Genomic DNA, 21690 nt, shown 5'->3' with positions numbered 1-21690 from the left:
TCCCAACAAAGCTCCAGAAGCGAGTCTGATGGGATGGCAAGTTCCGAAATTCGTGCTCCGCGACTGAATTAGTAGTCGGCTGTTCAGGACGGTTACGGAAAGGCCCAGGTGGACGAGCCAACGAGGTGTCTCTGGATAGCCGAGTATTGTATGACCAAGATCCCGCTGTCACCGTCGGATAGGTGGGCAAGTCATACAAACTGGCCCTAGAACAGGTTTCGTGTAATGTCCAGGGGAAAAGAATGGCGAGATTAAGGCGGTCGTCTCGTGCGGAAGACGGTGTGGTGAGAAGCCGTCAAATGTCTTCTACGCACGTCACAGCAAGTTGCCAGCTAAGAGGGACGTTGCTTGTGGTGTCACAACGACCTTTAGTCTCTCGGCTCGGTGCAGTGGCGAGCAAGGACCGACATATGCTCTCTGCAAGAGAGGAGAGCGATGGTAGCCACTGGGGAAGTGTACCGATTGCGGGGAACGGGGCAAGTAGCAATAACCAGAGGGGACATCCAGAGCCACCAGCTCGTCATATATAATATAGCGTAGGCCTGGCGGGGAGCTAAATAAGAGATTGCATAAGTCGTTTTGGCGTGTTTGAATTTTTGACGGAGTTCGGGTTTCGGGTGACGGGTAGCGGGGATAATAAGTCCAGGTCTAATATAATAATAGGTCCCGTTCTTCTCGGGGGCTTGAGCTTGCGAAGCTAGTTCGCGAAGTAGCTTGAGAGGTAGAGAGTGAAAATGGGAAAATGGATCGATGAAGGGGAACGGTTCGTACAGGTAGGTATGTACCTATAGTGACCTAAGGGATACCGAAGAGATTATACCGTTTTTTGTTTGATCAGCCGTTATTATTAATGGATCGAAGCAGGGCAAAGTAGTAAAAAAAAAATAAAAAAATAAAAAAAAATAAAAGGTGTTGTAAGTCCGGCGTCAAAGCATATCGGGTTGAATTCGAAGAGGTTGCTGTGTTGTCTTTAAGGCTCTTACGCCAGTTTTGCAGGACGCAATCCCATTTGTCAATGCTACCGGCAAAGCAGGGGGAGTCAAATATAAGGCAGGTTCTAAGGTAAGGTTAGGTAGCTAGGTACCTGTTTCGCTAATGTATACTTTAGTCCTTATATGTGAGTTGAGCGAGTTGAGTGAGTTAAGGCTCGGCAATGCAGGTAGCGTAACGGCATTCTCTAGCCGCGTTTATACCCCTAGAGATACCTATTGTACATGTCTCTAAAAGTAAATTGTGCAATACCTCCTACCTACCTAAAGTATACGTATCCTGGTACTTCCCTACATCCCAGATATCAGGTAGGTCAATATGCATGTGCACCTTCCCTTTTACCTGGCTACATGTAGTATATTTACCTGGATTTTACTGCATCCTACTGCATCTACTGCATTTACTACATCTTAGGTACTGGCGTTTATTTTACCTAACTTAGGTACTGGGTAGGAATTACCTATACGTCTGATTCCCATAAGTAAACCCCATGTATTTCCATATGTACTACCTATGTATGTTGCAGATGCCCAACTTCCCGCTTGTTTCGCACCCGTACGTTCCGTCCAAACTTTCCCATGGTGCCCAGTTTATTCGCAAGGGTCCCTCACGACTACTACCTATGGTAGACTCGCGAGCGAACCCCTGGGAGAAACCAGCCTAACAGTTATTATATCAGAGTCTAGGCTCTGACAAAAATGTCCGCAGCCATTCTATCGCATACTTTCTGCCCAGACAAGCCCAAGGCATCTTATAATCGTACCATATTACTGGACTATTCTGTACTATACAACCTGCTGCTGCGGGGGGGGGGCGTCCAAATTGCTTAAGACCATACAGGTACTACCTAGAGGTGGTGTACTCGTACCAGGTATGCTGTTACGTATTACTCCCATTGGTGCCAGTGTTTTTTATTTTAACCTTATTTTCCCCATTAGCACGCATGCAAAACCGAACTTTTTTCTCTTAGGATTTTGTTTGCGTTAGGGGATCGACAATACACCCACGAAAAAACAAAGCAACTAAAACATCGCAGTAATTGTTACGGATCATGTACATACGATACTTGTATGAAGTAGTAATGTGGGTGTACCTAAGGTGCCAAGAGCTAGGTATATCTTTAATTGTACTAATAATCCCTATGCGTGCTGACAGGTAGGTACATCATGCACATAGAACGCGTTTAAAATTTTAGGCCGATTCTGGGCCTATACTCCCTTCGGCACTCGTTCCGCATGACGGAACTACTCACGCACACGTCATAAATAATTCATTTAAGTCAGTTATTTCTTATTATTTAATGCGTAAAGATAAAATAATAGACCTCTTCGTATATATTCTTCTTATAAATAAATATTCTCAATTGTTACTAAATATTTGTTTTATTTAACTCGTTTAATTGACTGTTAAAACCGAGAACATATAATTCCGCACAAGGTCATAAATGATATCAGAACGAGCAGGGATATTCGTACAATTTGGGAATTGCTTGCGAGATGGAGGTTCGCCGCAAGGGTTTAACTGAATTTATAACCATTTCTCGTCCTCGAGTTACGTACACCTAGCAACTTGCAAGGGCCGAACCAACGTTGCGGGAGTTGTCTTTTGTTTTTTTTTGGTTATGAACTGTATGAGAGAGGTACTCTAGTACGGCTTTAGCCAAGCTTAGATACCTAGAAGTCAATCCGGGTTTATTTCCGAAGCCTATAACCTAAACGATTCCGGATGGGCTGATGGGTTAACCAGGTCCCTCGGGATCTGCTACTAGGATTTACTATAATCTGGGACTGAGGACAGCTTCTAGTTTCGCCTCCTCGGCAACTTCTCGGCGACGCACGTGGTGATATTGATATCAAGCGTTGCTAAAGACCCTTGAAGTCCTACTGTGGTATAGTATCTCTCTCCACATATGTGCTAAGTGGGTATTGTTCTCGGACTCCGTCGCAGACCAAGCTCTTGAGTCTTGAGGAGTTGTTTATTATATGCCGATGAAGAAGGTGATTTTGTTAGAATTCCTAATTACATAATAACGGCTTGGGCTCTTGTAGCTTCCATACGGGATCACAGCAACAGTAGCGCATAGCCCTGACTAACGGATATTAAAATCTCAGAAGATTAGAACACTTCCCCATAGGTGTTGGAGACTAAAATAAGCCTGACAGGGGTCAAGATATTAAGAGCTGTCATCAGAGTTTGTGATTTTGAGCTGCCCTGAACAGCTTCGGTCATCGGCGAGCACTGATTGGACCATACAGCCTAGTCATTCTCTTGAGCGAACGATTTTATCATAGTGTACCCCTTGATGGCACGATTGCATACTACTTAACTACGTTGTCAGTCTGCCTACGTAAGGTACGGTTTAGATATGAAATAATTATATCATGTACCTGCATCCAATTTTTCGAGCATGACTGCCTTGTCTACGCTGCCAAGACCAAAAAATCCAGTAACGGTATTATCACCAGCATCAGCCGTGCCTATCATCAGTACAAGTTGCAAAGTCGTAAATGAAGGCAAAAATCCAAGCAGAAGCTACCAAGGTATATCGTAGCACTTATCGCGTCTCCTGTGACCACATATAGTTTCTAGTTTGCATACTATGTGGATGGCACGACGGCGCGTCGTCATCTCTCTCCCAACGAAACAGGCAGAATAAAATAGCTTGCATTCGAGTGAAGAGATTTTTATGCACTGCATACATCATCCCAAGATTCATAGGTTGCTCCATCACAGCATTTGCTATTTGTTACATGTGAATACGATTTTATGCAGTCCATCGCATGCAGTATCGCACATCGTATATCGTCCATCGCACATAGCGAATACGCTTTTCGCTCTTTTGTTCAAGGTGTGTGTGTGCGTGTGTGAATGGCCGTACTCGCCTTACCAGGGTCCCCTCCAATACTACATAGTAGAGACCGCTAAGTTGGGCGGAGTCTAGGATTTCTCAACCACTTTCTTGGGCGTCATTGCAAGACTTAGCGGCTGAAGAAGCTTGGGGCGAATTACAATTGGACTAGGTTGGGTACTCCAGGTTGAAGAACGTAATAAACCCTTGGGCCGTGGAGAGCGCCCCGGCATACATAGAGATAACAAGCAATCGAACAACCATAACGATAGAGCCCAGTTTACCCATCCGTCAACTAAAGAATTAATGGACGTGTCTTAGCATTCCCGACAAAATATACCTATCATATTACTTTCCAGAAGATCTTATATAAGGTAGGAGGTAACTATCGCTTTTCCCTAGTTTTTACGATTTATTTTCGTGGTTCTTTTTGTGTTAAAGATGGTACTGTTTTTGAAGAGAAATGCCAAGACCCGGCCACTACCTCCTAAGTAGTTATTCTTGAGCTTAACGGCCCGTTCAAAAAGACATCCAGAAGAAGTATCCCAAAGTTCTGATAATGGTGGAGGTCTGTGCAAGGGTTACACAGTACCAACTTCCAAGAATTCAAGATATAATACAAGGTACCTTTCTTTCATTGAACCCGTAAATACCTAAATATTTTACATAAAAAAAGAAAAAAAATGTTGGGTATGTTAGTTCGACAATGGGATTTCCACCTCGTTATGAGGTTATAAGTAGTATAGGTATTTGAAGCATTTGACTGAACTATTATGAGATTTTATTTTACCAGGCGGGTTTTCTTCGCGTTGTTATCATCGACATACTGGCTTAAGCTTTCCCGTACAAAGTTCCTTAACTAATTTCAAGCTAGTTACCCTTTTTACTTAGCTGCTTAGGTGCATAGGTAACACTAATGCAGAGGTAAACAAGCTGCATGGGAACTCCAGCCACAACCTTGTCTAGCGTAAACTCTGGTTTGCGGCTTGATTACGGCGCAAGGGCAATTAATGATCAGTGCAGCCTCTGCGACGTTAGGGAATAATTGATTACTGAACAACCATTTTTGTAAATTAAAGGTACCTATCCACAATACATAGCTTCAAAAACTATTTAGAATTTTTGGCTATTGGTAATCCGATCCTTCGAACAATGTCAAAGCACCTAGCAGCCTAGGTACCTAAAGTAGAACTTTGGGGCTCCACGATTAACAATCAACCATCATTGAACAATAACGAATTCAGCTAGCATCATATCCAACCAGACCAAACAATAACACCCACTACCTTAGGTAGGTACCTAATTACTATGTATCCAAACTAGCACCTTCCCCGTGCTCCCGTGCCCCCGTGCCCCCCGGTCCCCCCGTGGACGTTCAGCTCTCACGAAATTCGCGTATCCACTCACACTCAACCAGCATCTACATAGCAGCCACAGCCTAGAAACGACCCCTGAATGGTTCAATCCCAGCTTCACTTTTAACCATTCGGTCTTAACTTCTCATTAACCTCCTAACAAGCCTGCCCCGCTCCTTAGGCTGAGCCTATCAACTTGAATGACAATTATGCAAGACACTCTTTCGAGATGCCATCCACGATCAGCAATGACGAGTGGGACCTCCCACGAGTGAAGGCCTCTATCGGTTTTGAGGTGAGGCTTCTCTAAGATTACTCCTATGTCTCGGACCCGGGATTCGGTATAGACTAATCCTTACCCTCGTAGGATGATTCCCAAAACTTGGCATCAGACGACCAGGACACAGGTGAGGCGTCTCTTCGACGCTATGGAGCAAATCTCTAACAACGCATATTAGAATTCTTCGATGTGAAGTTTTACCCATATGGGGATGTCACACATGATCCGGTATTTGCCGCGGTCAGCAAAAAGCATATCGTAATATACCGGCTCTCCAGCAAGATTACACCCCCTTACGAGCTTGTCCAGCTCTTCAGGGACGACGACGTGAGTTCCGTCGCGGCAAGCTTATGTCGCGGCCATAATAGCTTACAGAAATTTAGAAGGAGGCGCTGAATTGCAGCTGCACTTGGACTAAGGACCCTGAGACCGAAGTCCCCTATTTATGCGTAGCTGGGAGGGACGCCAAAATCAAGGTTTACGACGTTGTTCAGGGTAAGCTAGTAAAGGTCAGATAAAATGTTTAAAGACAATTGCAACTATTCGCCCAGCTAATAATCTTATAGGTCCTCGTAGGCCATGGAGGAGTGAGTTCGAAAGTAAATTGGCCAGAGGTACCAGGCTGACAATAGTTGGAGGAAATAAATGATCTTGCTACGTGCCCGACAAATTTCCTCCTAATTGCATCAGCATCGGAAGACACTACAGTTCGGATATGGAGCCTCGATCCTGCACACGAAAAGCAACCATGCGTGTGCCTGCTTGCCGGAGAAGGGCACTCATCAGGGCTGCTGACTGTGGTATGTAGCTCTGACCGCTTTAATAGTCTCCTTGGTTATTGACCCTTTTCAGGCATTTCATAATAGCGGCCGTTATGTTCTCTCCGCTGGACACGACAATGTTATTTGTCTGGTAAGAAATTTCGATATCAGACCTGTATAACATATAACATATTTGCATATCATTAACGTACTATAGTGGACGCTTCCTAATTTACCTCCTGAACCGAGCGGCAAAACCCCTTCACAGCCAATCGTAATACATTACCCTCATTTCTTTACTTCTGAGGTGCATAGCGGCATAGTAGATTGGTAAGCCATCCAGCAAGTCCGCAGGATAGTCTCTAATAAGACTCTAGTGTTGCTTTCTTTGGCGATCTCATTCTCTCCAGGGCCTGCCATGAGGACATAATCGTGCTATGGCGAATCGAAGGATTCTCGTCTCGTGATCCTCCCCCTGAAATGTCTGAGGCACCTACTACGAGTGATACAGAACGTCTAACCCGTTCAGCCTTTGCCCCTGCGACAGCATCGGCGTGTCCACCTCAGTACACTCGCCTATTAGAGTTTTGGACGCCGCATTGCGGTCATCAGTTCTACTTACGCTTCAAGCTCTTTCACGACAAGGACAAACACCCGATTTTGGCGTTCGGCAATGCCAAGGCCATGATTTTCTTCTGGGACCTAGCACGTCTAGGGAGCTATCACGATTTCATCAGCGAAGTTCGAGACCCCAATCGTGATAAGACCCAGCCAATCCAACGGCCGGGCTGGCTAGCGCCCATGAATAGACATAAGGGAGATGCCGTTAGCAAGGTTAGGGACGCTGCTAGCGACAGGGAGTCGGTCGTGTCCGGACATACAGGTAGCGTGGACGTCGAAACACACTATGATCTCAATACAAACTATACTCCGGAGACGTTGGAGCAGTGGGAATTGAAATATGACATGACACGCGTCGAGGAACCCATCAGAGCACACTCGCAGAGCAATGTTACAGTTAAGGACTTCGTTGGACGCCAGGTTGCTTGGAGCATCGGTGGTGAATGGTGTGTGGTCGTGGGCAGCAAGAATCTAGCCATCATCCTCGGGCGGTGGCTTAAGAAAGATCGGACCGAAGATAAAGAGCGGAAACCAATCCAAGATATACCCGCTTGAATGTTGGGTAATGCTTTTAATTTTCAACATGTTTCATAACACTAGGAATTCACTTGGTCGGATGAGCACTAAGCGTTTAGTCATGAGTATCCATGTGTTAGTGAATGTGTTCGTGTAGCATTCAAAGAGAGTATCTATTCCCACTCGTTAACATTCTCAACCAGCCCCAAAGGAATGGCAGCGTTAAAAGCTAATACATATTCCGTTCCCGATTTTCTATCGACCATTTCTTGTGCCGTCTATCAATTTGTAATCGGTCTAATGAACTTCGCCTGACAGATCGATCTAGTACTTCCTGGCCTTGCTCGGCTTCGCCTTATTGTATCCAGACTCGCTCGGCTTCGCCTTGTACCAGGACTCGCTGGGCTGCGCCTTATTGTACCCGGACTCGCTGGACTGGGCTTTGTACCAGGACTCGCTGGACTGGGCTTTGTAGCTGGACTCGCTGGGCTTCGCCTTGTACCAGGACTCGCTCGACTGTGCCTTGTACCCGGACTCGGTGGGCTTCGGCTCGGACCAGGACCAGGAGTCGCTCGGCCACGCCTCGGACTTTTGGCCGCAGTACGGCAGATCGTTGATGTACTGGCACGTAGTGTCCGAGGTACAGTTTCCGCCATCCTACGCGGGAAAATTAATTAGCGATGGTGAGGGAAGGAAACAACAAGAGAGAAGGGAGAGAGGAGAGGAGAGGGGAGGAGAGGATAGGGGGCTTGTGATGGTGTTGCTCACGAGGTAAGTGCCATCTATGTTGCAGACGAGCCAGCCCGAGAAGTCGTGCTTGCAGGCATAGGCAGGGGCTGTACATTTCTTGTCGTCCGAGGGGTCGACTGCGTAGGGAGTGGCCAGGGCTGTCGCCGCGAGGGTGAGGATCGTGATGTACATCATTTTGAAGTTGAGGAGTTATATGTGGATAGTTTAGATAGGATGGTAGGTTGTGGTGGATATTGATACGAGGTATGAAGCTGAAGATTGATATGAGGTATGAAGTTGAAGAGTGTGAGATGATGTTGCTGGTTGGAGCATAACTTATCTTCGACTGTTCCCTTATTATATGCTATTGGGTCTCTAACAAGCAAACTCTTTTGATATACATCATGAAGGATAGATTCGGCTCAACGCAATTTCGCGTTTCTCCTTTCAGAGTTCATTATAGCGTGAGGACGCATCATACACCAACGCAATGAGCAAGATGGAAGATAGGAGGTAGTCAACATCTCCAGGTAACTTCCAAGGATCAAGCGGCGAAAAGGGGGTATCAGACTACGTACAAACACTGGAAATGCCTCTTGAAATTACGACGTCCAGGTTTAGGCTACTCGAGTAGGTGGGATACAAATGAAAATTACCAGGTCACGATCAGCAAGAGACTAGAAGATCGTAGTCATGCCTTCACAATGAAATGTTTCCACGCAAGCTGTTAATTGATACCGGTGGAACGGATCTTCTACATTTTCCAAGTTAAAGTGTACGTGATGTCGACGGCTAGGTCCATATGATCGGTCTTGCGAGGCTCATTCCATCCTTCAGCTCTGTCAATAGGAGGATAAGCTAGCTAATATGGGAACCGGTATCTCTCAGTTCGTCAATAAAAGCCAATTTGAGCCAATAAGAGAGGTTTGTGGGTATTTGAGTTGAAGGTCCGTCGGCGGCGTTTTTGACTAGCTTACGGATGTCACCGGACATACCCTAGTGTACACCGGCCGCCGGCTACACGGTTAGGTTCCCATTACTTAACTAGCTGAAAACTTACGTCTGATATGGGAAGCCCGGCACGACGGTAACTTGTCATAGTAGATTTATCTCATTTATATCAGAAGATTTAACCTTATGCCATCCCTTCATACAACGTTACGCTTAATGCCTGTCATCTCAAATTATGGAGGGAATCTTGTGCCTCTACCATCTAAGTCCTTGAGTTTAAATTTATATAAGAACCTTACCTTGGAAATGGGGAGTCGCAAGTCGGGCAAAGTTTGACTCCGGTTATCAAACCAACATCCATCTTTAATTTCAGACATTGACTAGACGATAAATTGAGTAAACTAGGTTCCGAAAGATATAAAGACAGGTACACACCCTCTAATATGAATGATAAGCTCAGATGTACTCTCGACATTGGAATCCTTTGAGCCTGAAAGGGTCAACACTTACGATTAATTGCCTCATTGGAGCGTCGTGTCGCTCCATACCCTAAATGCATACCTAACCTTGGTACTTTGAAATTGTATTAGAATGCGAGCTTGGGCTAGAACTCGTTCGGATAACTCCAGTTAGGGCAATATCATAAACGCAACTTTCTTTAGCATTTTTCGAAGCATCGGATAAGAACTTAACTATAAACATCAGCAGGCCTCATAAGAGGATCGTATCTGAGCTGTTGGGATTAAGCATGCTCATATTTGCAAGGTGTTAGAACGGATGAAGACGGGTGGGAAGAAATGAACAAAGGAATCTGATTGGCCCGTAGGAATGAGCAGACCTTTTCCTCTTCGTCGAGAGTTGAGACACGGTTAGATAGAGTTATGAACTTTTCGGGATGGGATGTTTTCCACCAATAGAGCTAGCTACATCGCAATACCGTCTTAGTACCGAACCGCATTGCTCACAATACCTTATAGCTTAGGTACTCTTAGATCGTATAGCTTTGCGTGGTGATATGATATGACATTATATCGTATTCGCTGTTTGAAGTATATCCCGTAACACTTTCACATACAGACATAGGTATTAATTACAGTGGGATAATCTCATAGTACTTAAACTTTCTTTCCACGCCTACCTTGTATAACCAATTTTGATATAATAGTTGAAGTCGTGAAGAGACTGTGGAATCGGCCTAACTACCTGTTAATCGATTAATTACCTCTTAAGTTCATAGTTTATGTTTCTGCATATGCGTGCAAGTTGATGTGGGTATGGTGGGGTTGATGGAAATGTAACCCCTCTGCCCCTCCAGTAGCGTGCACAAGTTTTATAATTGCTCAAATCAAACTGCTTTTCCAACATCCACGGGCTTGTGGTTTAGTGGTATAATACTCCCTTAGCATGGGAGTGGTCCGGGGTTCGATTCCCCGCGAGTCCAACTTTGGAGGTTAAATTCCTTCTGTACCAAATTTTTTTTCTCGATTTATCACGTTGTTAGTCTCCATCTAACTTTTTATCATCTCTTTTACTGGATTTTATCTTCATACGTGTGCGAACATGTTGGACGTATTTCTTTTTATTGGGACACGATACGTATTATATCATCTCATCTGCGCAACTTATCCTATATAAGATTATATGTCGTCCGAGTTGAAATAGCATTCTGCTGTGATACGGGCGCCAGATTATCCTCATCGGCAGTGATGACTTATCGTATGACCACATGTGCTAGACTCGGTAGTTCTGTCGATATGCTACTACCTAATATCACTTGCGTACTAGTAGGTATACATGTGTCATAAGAACGCTGTCTACCGTACAGCCGTACAGACAATAACATCTTCTCTCGCCACAGCCAAGACGGCGAGAACGTGGCAAAGACGGGAGGCGACAACCTTGTTTGCATGTTATCAATACAGAGCTTTCCAATTTGTGATTGCTTTGGCAAAACGGGCAAGCACCCTTACAGGGCTGATGACATGGAGGCTATTGTGTTTTACTATTTGGACACACAAAAATCATTGACCCATTTGCCGCGTCTTGTTGGCAATGAGTTTGTCGTGCTGCGATGTACTATGAGTTTCGTACGGACTTGACCTTCACAATTACCGCATCAACTCTCCATCAAGTACCTAAGGTATACTTTGACACACTCCCGTCCATCCGTACCTACCTAACCTAAGTAGCTTTTGGTGAATCGTCTCGACGCTGAATAACAATACTATTTTGACAAGCGATAAAAATAGCGCCCCGAAGCTGGAATCACTACATAGCAGATACCTGCTTAGACCAGGCAAGTAAGCGACATTTTCTGTAATCGCGCGGTAGAGACGGTAGAGACACGGTTGGCGTCTAAAGCGCAGAAATAGGAAGTCCAGTGGCTTTTGTTTCATGTTTCAGGCCCTGACGAGAAGCTTGAATTGAATCGTAACCAATCAAGTGTCGTCCCTGTTGACATTTTTAGATCACCATCATTGGGGGGCCCCTGTTACCCCCTCGATACCCCTGACAATCCATTTGACGATCCATGGAGATTTGATAGGCTACTGGGTCATCCGCTTTCTTAACCCCATACAACAAGCTTTTTGGAAGTCATCGAAATTCCTCCAGCGTAAAGACTCGAAAGTCGTTATGTCGATCTAGGTAGAGTCTTTCTTTTACCTAGCTGATGGATACATAATACATAGTAGAACGTAATAGGATTGATTGGTGCTTGACTACGTGTATACGCGATAGTAGCCTCCACACGGAGTCGGTCTATCAAAATACATGGCTCCAAACCTCCTGGGGCCGAATATGTCAACCAACCAATCCTCACAAGCTAGGTCGCCATAAGGTGCCGGTGCCTGTGAATGGAGATACCAGGGACACGCCAGTTTCCTATTACGAATACCAATAAACACGATACGCTACATGCGTGGTGATACAACCACCCTTTGTGTGGCTGTGGACTGTTTCTGGACCACGATTCCTACGAGATCTGAATAAAAGCTTATTGTCTCCCCCGCTTACACGTTGTGATGGCCTTGTCACGGACAAGTTCCTTATTCCAAGTCACAGTCCATCTTTTTTCTTTTCTTTAGTGTCTCTTGTCAAGTCAGCGTTGATTGTTCTTTCTCTTTCTATTTCCTTGCTCGTCGTTCCTTTCTTCATTTGTTATAGATTTAGACAATCACTCGAGCGGAATTATTATTCTATTCTGTACGCATTTCTTGCGCGTAAGGTTTTATTACTGTTGAATTATAAGTCAATTTCGTCATCGCTTCTTCTACCTATATCCTAAAATTACTGCTCTTTTTTTTCATTTCCCTTATACCTAGTGTTCCCCCTTCAACATTCGAGATTTGGAAGTACAAGGGATTACAAGACGACGCTTGCAATTTCCCAATATTTATAAACATTGAGTTCGCTGCGCGATACACTCCTTTTCAGCGACCTTGGGCACATACGCAAACATGTTCATGAAGTCGGTAAACACCGCCGCTGCGCTGGCAGCGACATTCGTAGCACCAAAAGACCTTAACGTCAATGACCCAGGTATGTACTTGTGTTGACGATCATATCCCGATATATCATTAGATGGCATAGGCTAACCAGCTGTTTAGCATCTATACGTAGCGTATCTAGTACGCTTGCGCATGGGCTCATGTCATATTACTCCGGAAATGTGACGAACACCCCAGAGGTATGGAATACTACAATCCCGGGTGCTGCATTCGTTGAGTTAAAGCTAATGTGCTTCTTAGACTATTGCGGTTTTCCCTGAGCCATACTGTAAGATTCGCCGACCTGCTAAATTCTTTCTCACCCACCCCTGAGCTTTGCTAACTGAATTTAATAGACTGGTGGGAAGCAGGTGCGGCCTGGGGAGCCATGCTAGATTATTCCCATTATACGGGTGATTCTAGCTATGATGAAGTCATCACGCAGGCCCTGCTATCGCAAGTCGGCCCCAAATTTGATTTAATGGTGCCGTTGCACTTTGGCTCCGAAGGAAATGATGACCAGGCCTTCTGGTCTTTCGCTATTCTTAACGCCGCTGAGCGGAATTTCCCCCAGCCCGACGACAACATTCCGCCTTGGCTGGACATCGCGGAAAACATCTGGAACACGATGGTCGTGAGGTGGAATACTACTAATTGTGGAGGCGGACTTATGTGGCAAATATTCGAGGACAACCCGAACGGCATGAAGTACAAGAACAGCGTTTCCAACGGCGGTTTTTTCCAGCTGTCTGCACGCCTCGCACGGGCAACTGGTAACGACACGTACTTCGAGTGGGCGAAGAAGGTGTATGATTGGTCTGAGGAGATTGGATTCGTGGACAAGGACTACATGGTCTACGACGGTGCCGGCATCGAAGACAACTGCGCTAAGATCAACAGGCTGTCGTTCTCGTACTCGCAGGGAATTTACATGTACGGAGCCGCCGTCCTTTACAACTACACGAACGGAGACCAGACGTGGGGGGCTCGTGCCACCGGCCTCCTGAAGGCGGCGGACTCTTACTTCAGCCCGTACCCGAACGCGACCAACATCATGTTCGAGCACGCGTGCGAGCCGTACGAGGTGTGCAACAACGACATGAAGTCATTCAAGGGCTACCTTTCGCGATTCATGTGGGGAACCGCACGGATGATGCCCTCGGCGTTGAACCAAGTCCAGTCACTGCTAGGCGCTTCCGCTACCGCGGCCGGCAAGGCCTGTTCTGGAGGACAGGACGGTGTGACGTGCGGGCAGAAGTGGTATACCGGCGGTTTCGACGGCGTGACTGGACTGGGTCAGCAGTTGACGGCGCTGGAAACGGTGCAGGGGCTGCTCTCGCAACAGGCGCGGCCTCCGTTCAAGGCCGGCGAGATCAAGCACGTCAAGGGCACAGGCAAGGTGCCACCGAAGCCGGCCGGCCAGTAACTAACCCTTGCGCATCCCGCCCGCTGAGCTGTCTAATTCGGCGTTTGCATGATGGGATGATTTTTGGATACACTGGGAATGGGCACAAGCATAGTAGTTTGGCGTTTGGGTTTATTGAGAGAACACGGGTTGATACCTATTTCGATATTAATTGGGGAAATATTTTTGCTTCGTTCCGCAAAGAATTCCATATTCAAGACCAGATGTAGTCTCGTGTGAATCGTCAAAGAGTATTATTTATTGTTGGTTGACTCTTAACTCTTGTAGATTTATTGTAGGAAGTACTTTATCTTAGATATGTATGTGAAATACGCCTATCTGTGACTTCATTACGTGACTAATAAAGTTAAGATACATAGACTAGTATAATATGCGTTCAAGGGAGGTATATAGTAGAAAAAAAGGGGGGTACACAAGACCCACCGAAGTGTGGAGGTCATAACCCTCCGATCGGACAACGGATTCGATGCTGAAGCCTGCAATTAGGTACCTTAGGTCTAGGTTAGGTACTCTGTACCTATGACGGACGATGCGAAAGGTGCTAAAACATGTTACTAAAAAAACAATTTCCTTTAATAAGACGAGATTCGACAAATTCAAATCTGTGTTGTGACTCAACTTGTCGTCTATAAAATAAGCTAATAAGAGACTAATGAGTTGGTCTTGGTTATACTAATAATAAGTAACTTCTTTTATTCATCGGTAAGAACCATCCGAATTTATTTTAGGTACCTGTTTTGAAGAATACCTGGAATAGCAACAAAACGTTTGTCGAGTACAATCCGGCCTTATCATGTCACCCTTCAACTTAGAAACCTGTGCAAGGCCCAATATTCTAGCATTGGAACCGTACCGCTGTGCACGAGAGTAAGACTAGCCAAAAAATAAAAATAAAAATAAAAAATACGTTATTGACGAATACTTGCTTACGTGTATTATAGCGACTACAAGGACGATGGCACAAATGTTCTTCTTGACGCCAACGAGAACGCCATTGGACCGTCATTAGCACCGGAAGCCGTCTCGGCTTTGTCCAAGGGCTCCGGGCCTGATATAGACTTCTTGGGACTGCACAGGTATCCCGACCCGCACCAACGGGACCTCAAGCAGCTGCTCTGCAACCTGCGGAACACTCACCACCACACAGACAAAACCATCACGCCTGACAACTTGTTCGTAGGCGTTGGTAGCGACGAAGCTATCGACATATTGCTGAGATGTTTCTGCGTGCCTGGTCGCGACCGCATCTTGGTATGTCCTCCGACCTACGGCATGTACTCGGTGTCAGCACAGGTCAACGATGTCGGCCTAGTCAAGGTCCCTCTATTACCGGCGCCGACGTTTGGGCTCGACGTGGCCAAAATAATAGAAGCGCTGTCCACGGAGCAGAACATTAAACTCGTTTATCTGTGCTCCCCAGGAAACCCGACCGGCTCGCTGCTAGCCAAGGAAGACGTAAAGCAGATTTTAGAGCACCCGACGTGGAACGGCGTGGTAGTCCTTGACGAAGCATATGTCGACTTTGCGCCTGAAGGGAGCTCGTTGGCGGAATGGGTTGCCGAGTGGCCGAACCTGGTCGTCATGCAAACTCTTTCCAAGGCGTTTGGCATGGCGGGCATCCGACTTGGCGTGGCATTCGCCGCGGCGCCCGTCGCACGGCTACTCAACAACATCAAAGCGCCGTACAACATTTCCAGCCCTACCAGCGCGCTGGCGTCGTACGTCGCTTCAGGCGAGGGCCTGGCGACGATGCGCGCGCACAGGGAGAAGCTCGTGCAGCAGCGGGAGAGGCTGCTCCGGGAGTTGCCCAAGATCAAGGGCGTGGGGAGGCTGCGCGGCGGGACGAGCAGCAACTTCCTGCTATTCGAGATGCTGAACGCGGAGGGCAAGCCGGACAACGCCACGGCGCTGGCGGTGTACGAGACGTTGGCGGAGAACAAGGGCGTTGTCGTGCGGTTCAGGGGTAAGGAGCACGGGTGTCTGGGGTGTTTGCGGATCACGGTCGGGACGGAGGACGAGGTCAGTAGGTTCTTGAAGGCTATAGAGCAGGCGCTTGCCGAGGTCAACGGGCACAATACGACGGTACCGGTTGACGAGGTAAAGAGAGAGACAGAGGCGAATGGTGTTGTTGCATAAACGGGTTAGGTGGTTAAGACAAAAAGGCCTACATAGATGAAATGGAACTTATCCACTTGGAAGATGGAATAATGTTGCATTTAAAATAGACAAGCTCTTAAAATTATAACAAAACAAAACAAAGAAATAGTATACTAAGTATCCATTTTCACGACATTCTACGTAGAAAAGTATATAATTCTACCCTTAAGTAACAGGTAGATGAAGCCATGAGGCTATTCGCTTAAGTGCATATAATTGCATATAAAATCGTCGAATTGTGGCCGGGACCCAATCAAACGGGCACTAATTTTTGCAAATTGCATATACCGACGTAATTGAATTGTCTTATGAATTCTATGAGCTTCCTCTCACTTAAAAGCGAAAACTTGCCTAATATTGTATGAATTTTGCAGCCTTATTGCGCTAATTCTACCTATAAGGAGGTAATTGGGTGAAAATATAAAAAGAGAGACGACGTATAAGAAGTAGGGGGCAACGAGATAGCCGCTCAGGATGCACATTGAAGAAATCTCCGAGGAGGTTGCGGAGCGCCTAAAGCTCTCTCCAGCTGAGAGTGAGAAATCCGAATCGCAACAGCAAGAAACATCGTCGCAAGATGTCTCCAAGCCGGTATCAGCGGCCGTATTTCCGGAGCCCGAGCCCGGCAACAAGAAGTCCATAGACGAGATCGTCGCGGACCTGAAGAAGACGCCGTTTTTCATGACGGAGCTGGAGGAGAACGACCAGACGGAAGCATTCAAGGCGCTTGCGTACGAGGGGACGCCGCTCGAGAACGGCTCCGACTTCAAGGAGCGCGGCAACGAGTGCTTCCACGAGAAGCGCTGGGCCGACGCCAAGGAGTTCTACACGAAGGGCGTGCTGGTCCTCGCGGCCGAGGAGCGCAAGCGCGCGCGGGGCGAGCGGGACCCCGAGGTGGCCGACGAGGAGGTCGGGAGGCAGAGGGCCGTGCTGGAATCCCTGTACGTCAACCGCGCCGCCTGCCACCTCGAGCTGAAGAACTTCCGCAGCTGCTGGCTCGACTGCGCCGCGGCCCTGCGCCTCAACGACCGGAACCTCAAGGCGTACTACCGGTCGGCGCGGGCGTTCCTCGCCGTCGGGCGCGTCGCCGAGGCCGACGACGCGTGCGCGCGGGGGCTGGCGCTCGACGCGGACAACGGGCCGTTGCGGGCCGTCGCGCGGGATGTCGTCAAGAAGCACGAGGAGGTGACGGCGAAGCAGAAGAAGGAAAGCGAGCGGCTGGCTCGGGGGAAGCGGAGGGAGGCGCTCGTCAAGGTGGCGCTCAAGAGCCGGGAGATTAGGACGCGGACGACTGCGCAGCCGCCGGAGATGGAGGACGCGGGGATACGATTGGTGCCGGACCCGGACGACCCGCGCAGCAGCCTGAGCTTCCCGACGGTGCTGCTGTACCCGGCGCACCTGGAGTCGGACTTCATCAAGGCGTTCGAGGAGACGGCGGCGCTGGCGGACCACCTGAGCTACGTGTTCCCGCTGCCGTGGGACGCGGCGCGCGAGTACACGCTCGACGGGGTCGAGTGCTACATGGAGACGGCGGCGGGCGGGCTGGTCAAGGTGGGCAAGAAGGTGCCGCTGCTGAAGATGCTGATGGGCGGCAAGGTCGAGGTCGTGGACGAGGTCGTGAAGATCTTCGTGCTGCCGAAGGCGAAGGCCGCGGCTTGGGTGCAGGAGTTTAAGGAGAAGAAGAAGGCGGAGAAGGGGGGGAGTAGCTAGTTTACTCGGATAGGAGTTACCTACCTCTAATTTAAGATGAGGAAGACAACAAAAAGGGGATTTTTTGAGTCACTATTTTAGGTCCTGCTCGGGATTATCTCTGTCTTCCATGATAAATAACCTCTTAAAGTACCTCCTAACGTATTGACATGGACCTGGCTGGTTCAAGGCCTCGTCTTTACTTTTACTATTTTCGTATTCAAATAAACGCATAGCAGGATAATACACAGGTAAGCATAGCAACTCGTCTAGATACACCGGTAGAACGCCGCCGCCGCCATCGCCGCCGCCGCTACTGCCGTGCCCAATTTTGACCTCAAAAGGGGCGTACGCATAAACTCCAAAGTCCCCTTTCCCAATTTTCACCCCGGCCCGATGTCTATCCCAGTAGTAAAACCAAAGTTGTCCGACACCTCTCTCCTCCTTCCCCCTCTCCCCTTTTCTTGAACCATATTCGGAGTAAGCTCAACCTAGACAAGCGACCTTACCCTGCCCTACCTAGGTACCTTAGGTAGGTCCTCACATCGAATTCGACCTAACCCTCTTAACGCGTGGAAACGCCCCGTCCCCAGGCGAACTCGTTCCCGACACCGTCGTCGTCGCCGCCGTCGTGCTACCGCCGCCATACCCTCCGCTCCTGGTACCTCCTCCTCCACCGCCCCGCGAGTCCCTAACGCTGAGGTTCATCAAGAGCAGCGCCGCGTTCTTGTCCGCGCGCCCCCCGGCCGCGCCTAGCGGCGAGTCGCTCGGCGGCAGGCGTTTTATCTTGCTGCTACTGCTATTGCTGTTGCTCCTGCTGCTGCCGTTGCGAGGGTCTTGGTGGACGGGTTCCGCCGCAGTTCGGCCGCTGCTGATGTTGCTAGTGATGATGCGCTGCTGCTGCGGCGAGTAATCGGTCTCCGTCACGTGCTCGGCTGCTCGCTTGCCTCGCCAGGGATGCGAGGATGGCGTGGGAGGGACGAGGGGGGCAGCGGGGAGGGGGGCGGAGAGAGGAGCAGGGTACGGCCGGATGTGTGTCTCGGTGGTGAAGCGTGGGACGGCGGTGAGCCAGGGGCTCAGTCCGGAGGGCTCGTAGTGCTGGTGCTGGTGCTGGTGGCGGTGCGGCGAAACTACGTTCGCGGGCGTCCAGCCGCTGCTCGTGGGCTGCAGGGAGGATGCTGCTGCTGCTGCTATCGTCGGCGGCGGAGGTAGTTGGACGGGAGAGAACGGGTAGCGAGGGCGGTGGGCGTGCTCCGCGGCTATAGGTGAGGTGTCGCTATCCGGGTCCGTAGCATACGGGCTATTAGGTGTTGGGAGGGCCTTTGGGACCGGGCGGCGGCGGTAGTGCGCATGGTGATGGTTGTTGTTGTTGTTGTTGCTGTTGCTGGCGTTGGCGGCGGCTGCGGCCGAGTTGATGCTGCATAGCATGCGGAAGTGCTCCGCTTCTCGCGTGGATTGGAGCACGATGGCCGGGTCGATGGTCATGCGGCTGTACTCTGGCGCTTCCGAGGGCGTGCAGTGCGAGGGGAAGTCGGGACCGAAGATGGGTATGAGGGCCCCTGCGATGTTGTGGCAGAAGGTCGCGCATACGGCTTTTGCGGAGTAATACGGCATCCAATAACCTTTTTTACGCGGGTGGAATTAATAACAAGTTCACGTCTAAGATAAAAAAAGGGGGGAGTGGGCTTTTTCTGATAAAAAACTCACCTTGGGCCATGATGGAGCCCCCCGTAATGCTGTGCGTGATCTCCTTAAGCCCCGGATTTAAGTTTAGCATCTTTGCTGGCGTCGTCTACGGGTTTTTTCCGTTAGTTCTTAGAGTAGAATATTGAAGCGAGTTTCTTATCTGCTAGGATTGGGACAAGCTTGCCTACCTTGGGGTATTTGCAGCATTTGAAGAAAGGGGTCATGCGGACGAGGCCGACATTGTAATCCCACATGACGGTATATTCGGTCTCGTCCCCGGGGACTTTAAAAGTATACTGGAAAACTATTGCTTTGGGTCAATAAATCGACTACCACATTCTCGGGGAAGGGGGGGGTTGTAGTTTTTTTTTTTTTTTTTGTTGGAAATTCTTTTCTTATTCTTTACCTTCGAAACTTTCTCGGCCAGTCTTCTCGAAGAAACCCTTCTTCGTGCTGTTATAAGGGATGTGCCGGGACTGGCCCTGTATGTTCCCGAAGGGACAGACGCGAAATTGCCGAACTTGGCGGAGCGACGCCTCGTCCAGGTTTTCGAAAGGGGGGAAGTTGACAACGCCCTTGGGTCTACTCGTGGGCAACAGGGCCGCAGACTTTGGTATCTTTTGCTTAGCCATTACGTGCTGGCCTAGAAGATCCGGCTCGTCTGGTATGGACGCCGTTGGGGAAGACGACGAGGCTGGGCTTGGAGGAAACCTGTTGATTGGTGGCCCTGGAGGGGCGGGATTAAGAAGAGACGCCAGTGATAGCATGGCGGTGAGTATCAGTGGGGACTAGATGTCTCGAATGCGGATAGGAGTACGGATGCAAGCAAAGTTGCGGATGGTTATCTACGAGAAGAAAAGAAAAAAGGTCCGTGGGAAGAGCTAAGTAAGGAGACTCAAGACAGGCAGGCCAGGGCTTGCAGCGGCAAGCCAGAAAGGAGAGAGAGAGGAAACCAAGTCCTTTTGAACTTGGCAAACAGACGAACTACTGAAGCACGCCCTCGCGAGACGGCGAGCCCATGCTGGTACAAGGGGACCGAGATTGCTTCCTTTCTTGACTGTACCCAGTCATGCAGCTCCTCTGCAGAGCACTTGAGCGGTGTCCGGTGCGGCCTTTGGTGATCTTGGTATTCGGTGCAGCTTTTCTTTGTTGAAGATGTCTTGGAATCGACCTGTGAGAGCAGAGGAGCTCGTTTGTGTATATCCACCGCTTCTTAGAATATCGAGGTTGAAGCCACCAAAGTGAGAGGTGACGAGAGGGAAGCCAAGCGAGGGAGGAGATAAGATGATCGAAGGAGTTCTAAGTTTACCTTGTACGTATTCAACGGGGGGCGGATCCGGGATGATTAAAATGGGGACCGCTAGCCGGCAGGACAGGACAGCGTCGTAGCTGAACAGCTTCGGAGGATAGGAGAGTTAGATCGCTAGAGATGCGTTCGATTCCGGAGCCTTGCCGACGAGATAGTTCCAGGCAGTACGAGAGATGTATCACGTCGATCGGTGGATTATAGGACAGCATCGAGGTAAGGTAGGTTTCAATCCATCTCACCAGTTCTGACTCCGGCCCAAAAGGGGCGACCACAGGCGACCGCATGACGCATCGGACCTGTAGCTAGAGACAGCAAATGAGTTTGATGCAGCAAATACTTCAGCACAGAAACCCCCCCAAACAAGGATCAGGCTTGTTTGGGAATCCATATAGGAGTTTTGACAGAAAGCAACCTCACGGGAAGCTGCAGATAGTGCCGTCAAAGTTACTAGGGCTAGACGGTTTCTCAAGAGGGTAGAACAAAGAAAAGGCCAGTGATAAGCATATTGAGCCCTAGACAACGATTGCCAGACTCGACACACGTGTACCCAGTGGCTCCCATCCTGTATGAGGGTAGGCCTAAGATGTCACGGCGGAACATGTCACCCACGCCATTCTTTGCTGTTCTTCTATTTAAGACAGAGAGCGAGTAGAAAGTCTTGGGCTTGACCGCCGCAAGGGCGATTCACTTAGTGGAGAGCTCTGTGCCTATCCGGGACCACGTAAGGGCTCTCTTTCTCTCGGTTCAAAGAATTCCCTGAGCATTTAAGGGGGGCTTCCCGTCGGCAATGGGTGTCGTGAATGCGGAGATTGCAGCTGTAACTACGTCCAACTTACGCTCTCTCTACGAGAGTCAAGGCCGTTCTACGGGTAATAATACTTCCC

The 21690-nt window shown here is 48.7% G+C and overlaps 5 protein-coding genes and 1 non-coding gene across 6 annotated transcripts; 5 read left to right on the top strand and 1 right to left on the bottom strand.

Annotated features, from left to right (window-relative positions):
* Window positions 1-4832: 4832 nt before the first annotated feature.
* Window positions 4833-7633, top strand: F4812DRAFT_438037 (WD40 repeat-like protein). Its single transcript, XM_047934962.1, has 9 exons — window positions 4833-5488; window positions 5561-5600; window positions 5652-5800; window positions 5857-5982; window positions 6040-6060; window positions 6112-6273; window positions 6326-6385; window positions 6452-6564; window positions 6612-7633. Exons 1-9 carry the CDS (start codon window positions 5423-5425, stop codon window positions 7408-7410), a joined length of 1536 nt encoding a protein of 511 aa, XP_047788209.1. The 5' UTR covers window positions 4833-5422; the 3' UTR covers window positions 7411-7633.
* Window positions 7634-10420: 2787 nt separating this feature from the next.
* Window positions 10421-10492, top strand: F4812DRAFT_t119. Its single transcript has one exon. It is a non-coding gene; the product is annotated as a tRNA-Ala (tRNA).
* A 1573-nt stretch (window positions 10493-12065) lies between these two features.
* Window positions 12066-13981, top strand: F4812DRAFT_116033 (glycoside hydrolase family 76 protein). Its single transcript, XM_047929405.1, has 4 exons — window positions 12066-12591; window positions 12660-12739; window positions 12801-12828; window positions 12896-13981. The coding sequence occupies exons 1-4, from the start codon at window positions 12510-12512 to the stop codon at window positions 13963-13965; spliced, it is 1260 nt and encodes a 419-aa protein (XP_047788208.1). The 5' UTR covers window positions 12066-12509; the 3' UTR covers window positions 13966-13981.
* A 507-nt stretch (window positions 13982-14488) lies between these two features.
* On the top strand, window positions 14489-16242 carry F4812DRAFT_438027 (histidinol-phosphate aminotransferase). Its single transcript, XM_047934961.1, has 2 exons — window positions 14489-14832; window positions 14907-16242. Exons 1-2 carry the CDS (start codon window positions 14759-14761, stop codon window positions 16099-16101), a joined length of 1269 nt encoding a protein of 422 aa, XP_047788207.1. The 5' UTR covers window positions 14489-14758; the 3' UTR covers window positions 16102-16242.
* Window positions 16243-16409: 167 nt separating this feature from the next.
* F4812DRAFT_116013 (TPR-like protein) lies at window positions 16410-18091 on the top strand. Its single transcript, XM_047929404.1, has one exon. It carries the CDS (start codon window positions 16597-16599, stop codon window positions 17830-17832), a length of 1236 nt encoding a protein of 411 aa, XP_047788206.1. The 5' UTR covers window positions 16410-16596; the 3' UTR covers window positions 17833-18091.
* Window positions 18092-20652, bottom strand: F4812DRAFT_116012 (uncharacterized protein). The gene is made up of 4 exons (XM_047929403.1): window positions 19904-20652; window positions 19686-19801; window positions 19519-19603; window positions 18092-19433 (listed from the first exon to the last, which is right to left on the bottom strand). Exons 1-4 carry the CDS (start codon window positions 20262-20264, stop codon window positions 18352-18354), a joined length of 1644 nt encoding a protein of 547 aa, XP_047788205.1. The 5' UTR covers window positions 20265-20652; the 3' UTR covers window positions 18092-18351.
* Between the last annotated feature and the right edge of the window lie 1038 nt (window positions 20653-21690).

The sequence above is a fragment of the Daldinia caldariorum genome (genome assembly GCF_022478825.1).
Source record: "Daldinia caldariorum strain CBS 122874 unplaced genomic scaffold F4812scaffold_14, whole genome shotgun sequence".
NCBI classification, from domain to species: domain Eukaryota; kingdom Fungi; phylum Ascomycota; class Sordariomycetes; order Xylariales; family Hypoxylaceae; genus Daldinia; species Daldinia caldariorum.
This window is presented reverse-complemented; position numbering and strand designations above follow the sequence as displayed.

Coding starts and splice junctions, on each gene's coding strand:
- F4812DRAFT_116012 (XM_047929403.1), bottom strand. CDS start 20,264: ATGCTATCACTGGCGTCTCTTCTTAATCCCGCCCCTCCAGGGCCACCA. Junction 19,802..19,903: donor TGGCCGAGAAAGTTTCGAAG/GTAAAGAATAAG, acceptor CCAAAGCAATAG/TTTTCCAGTATACTTTTAAA. Junction 19,434..19,518: donor GGGCTCCATCATGGCCCAAG/GTGAGTTTTTTA, acceptor CGCGTAAAAAAG/GTTATTGGATGCCGTATTAC.
- F4812DRAFT_438027 (XM_047934961.1), top strand. CDS start 14,759: ATGTCACCCTTCAACTTAGAAACCTGTGCAAGGCCCAATATTCTAGCA. Junction 14,833..14,906: donor CCGTACCGCTGTGCACGAGA/GTAAGACTAGCC, acceptor CGTGTATTATAG/CGACTACAAGGACGATGGCA.
- F4812DRAFT_116033 (XM_047929405.1), top strand. CDS start 12,510: ATGTTCATGAAGTCGGTAAACACCGCCGCTGCGCTGGCAGCGACATTC. Junction 12,740..12,800: donor ATGTGACGAACACCCCAGAG/GTATGGAATACT, acceptor TGTGCTTCTTAG/ACTATTGCGGTTTTCCCTGA. Junction 12,829..12,895: donor GGTTTTCCCTGAGCCATACT/GTAAGATTCGCC, acceptor TGAATTTAATAG/ACTGGTGGGAAGCAGGTGCG.
- F4812DRAFT_116013 (XM_047929404.1), top strand. CDS start 16,597: ATGCACATTGAAGAAATCTCCGAGGAGGTTGCGGAGCGCCTAAAGCTC.
- F4812DRAFT_438037 (XM_047934962.1), top strand. CDS start 5,423: ATGCCATCCACGATCAGCAATGACGAGTGGGACCTCCCACGAGTGAAG. Junction 5,489..5,560: donor AGGCCTCTATCGGTTTTGAG/GTGAGGCTTCTC, acceptor TTACCCTCGTAG/GATGATTCCCAAAACTTGGC. Junction 5,601..5,651: donor ATCAGACGACCAGGACACAG/GTGAGGCGTCTC, acceptor AACGCATATTAG/AATTCTTCGATGTGAAGTTT.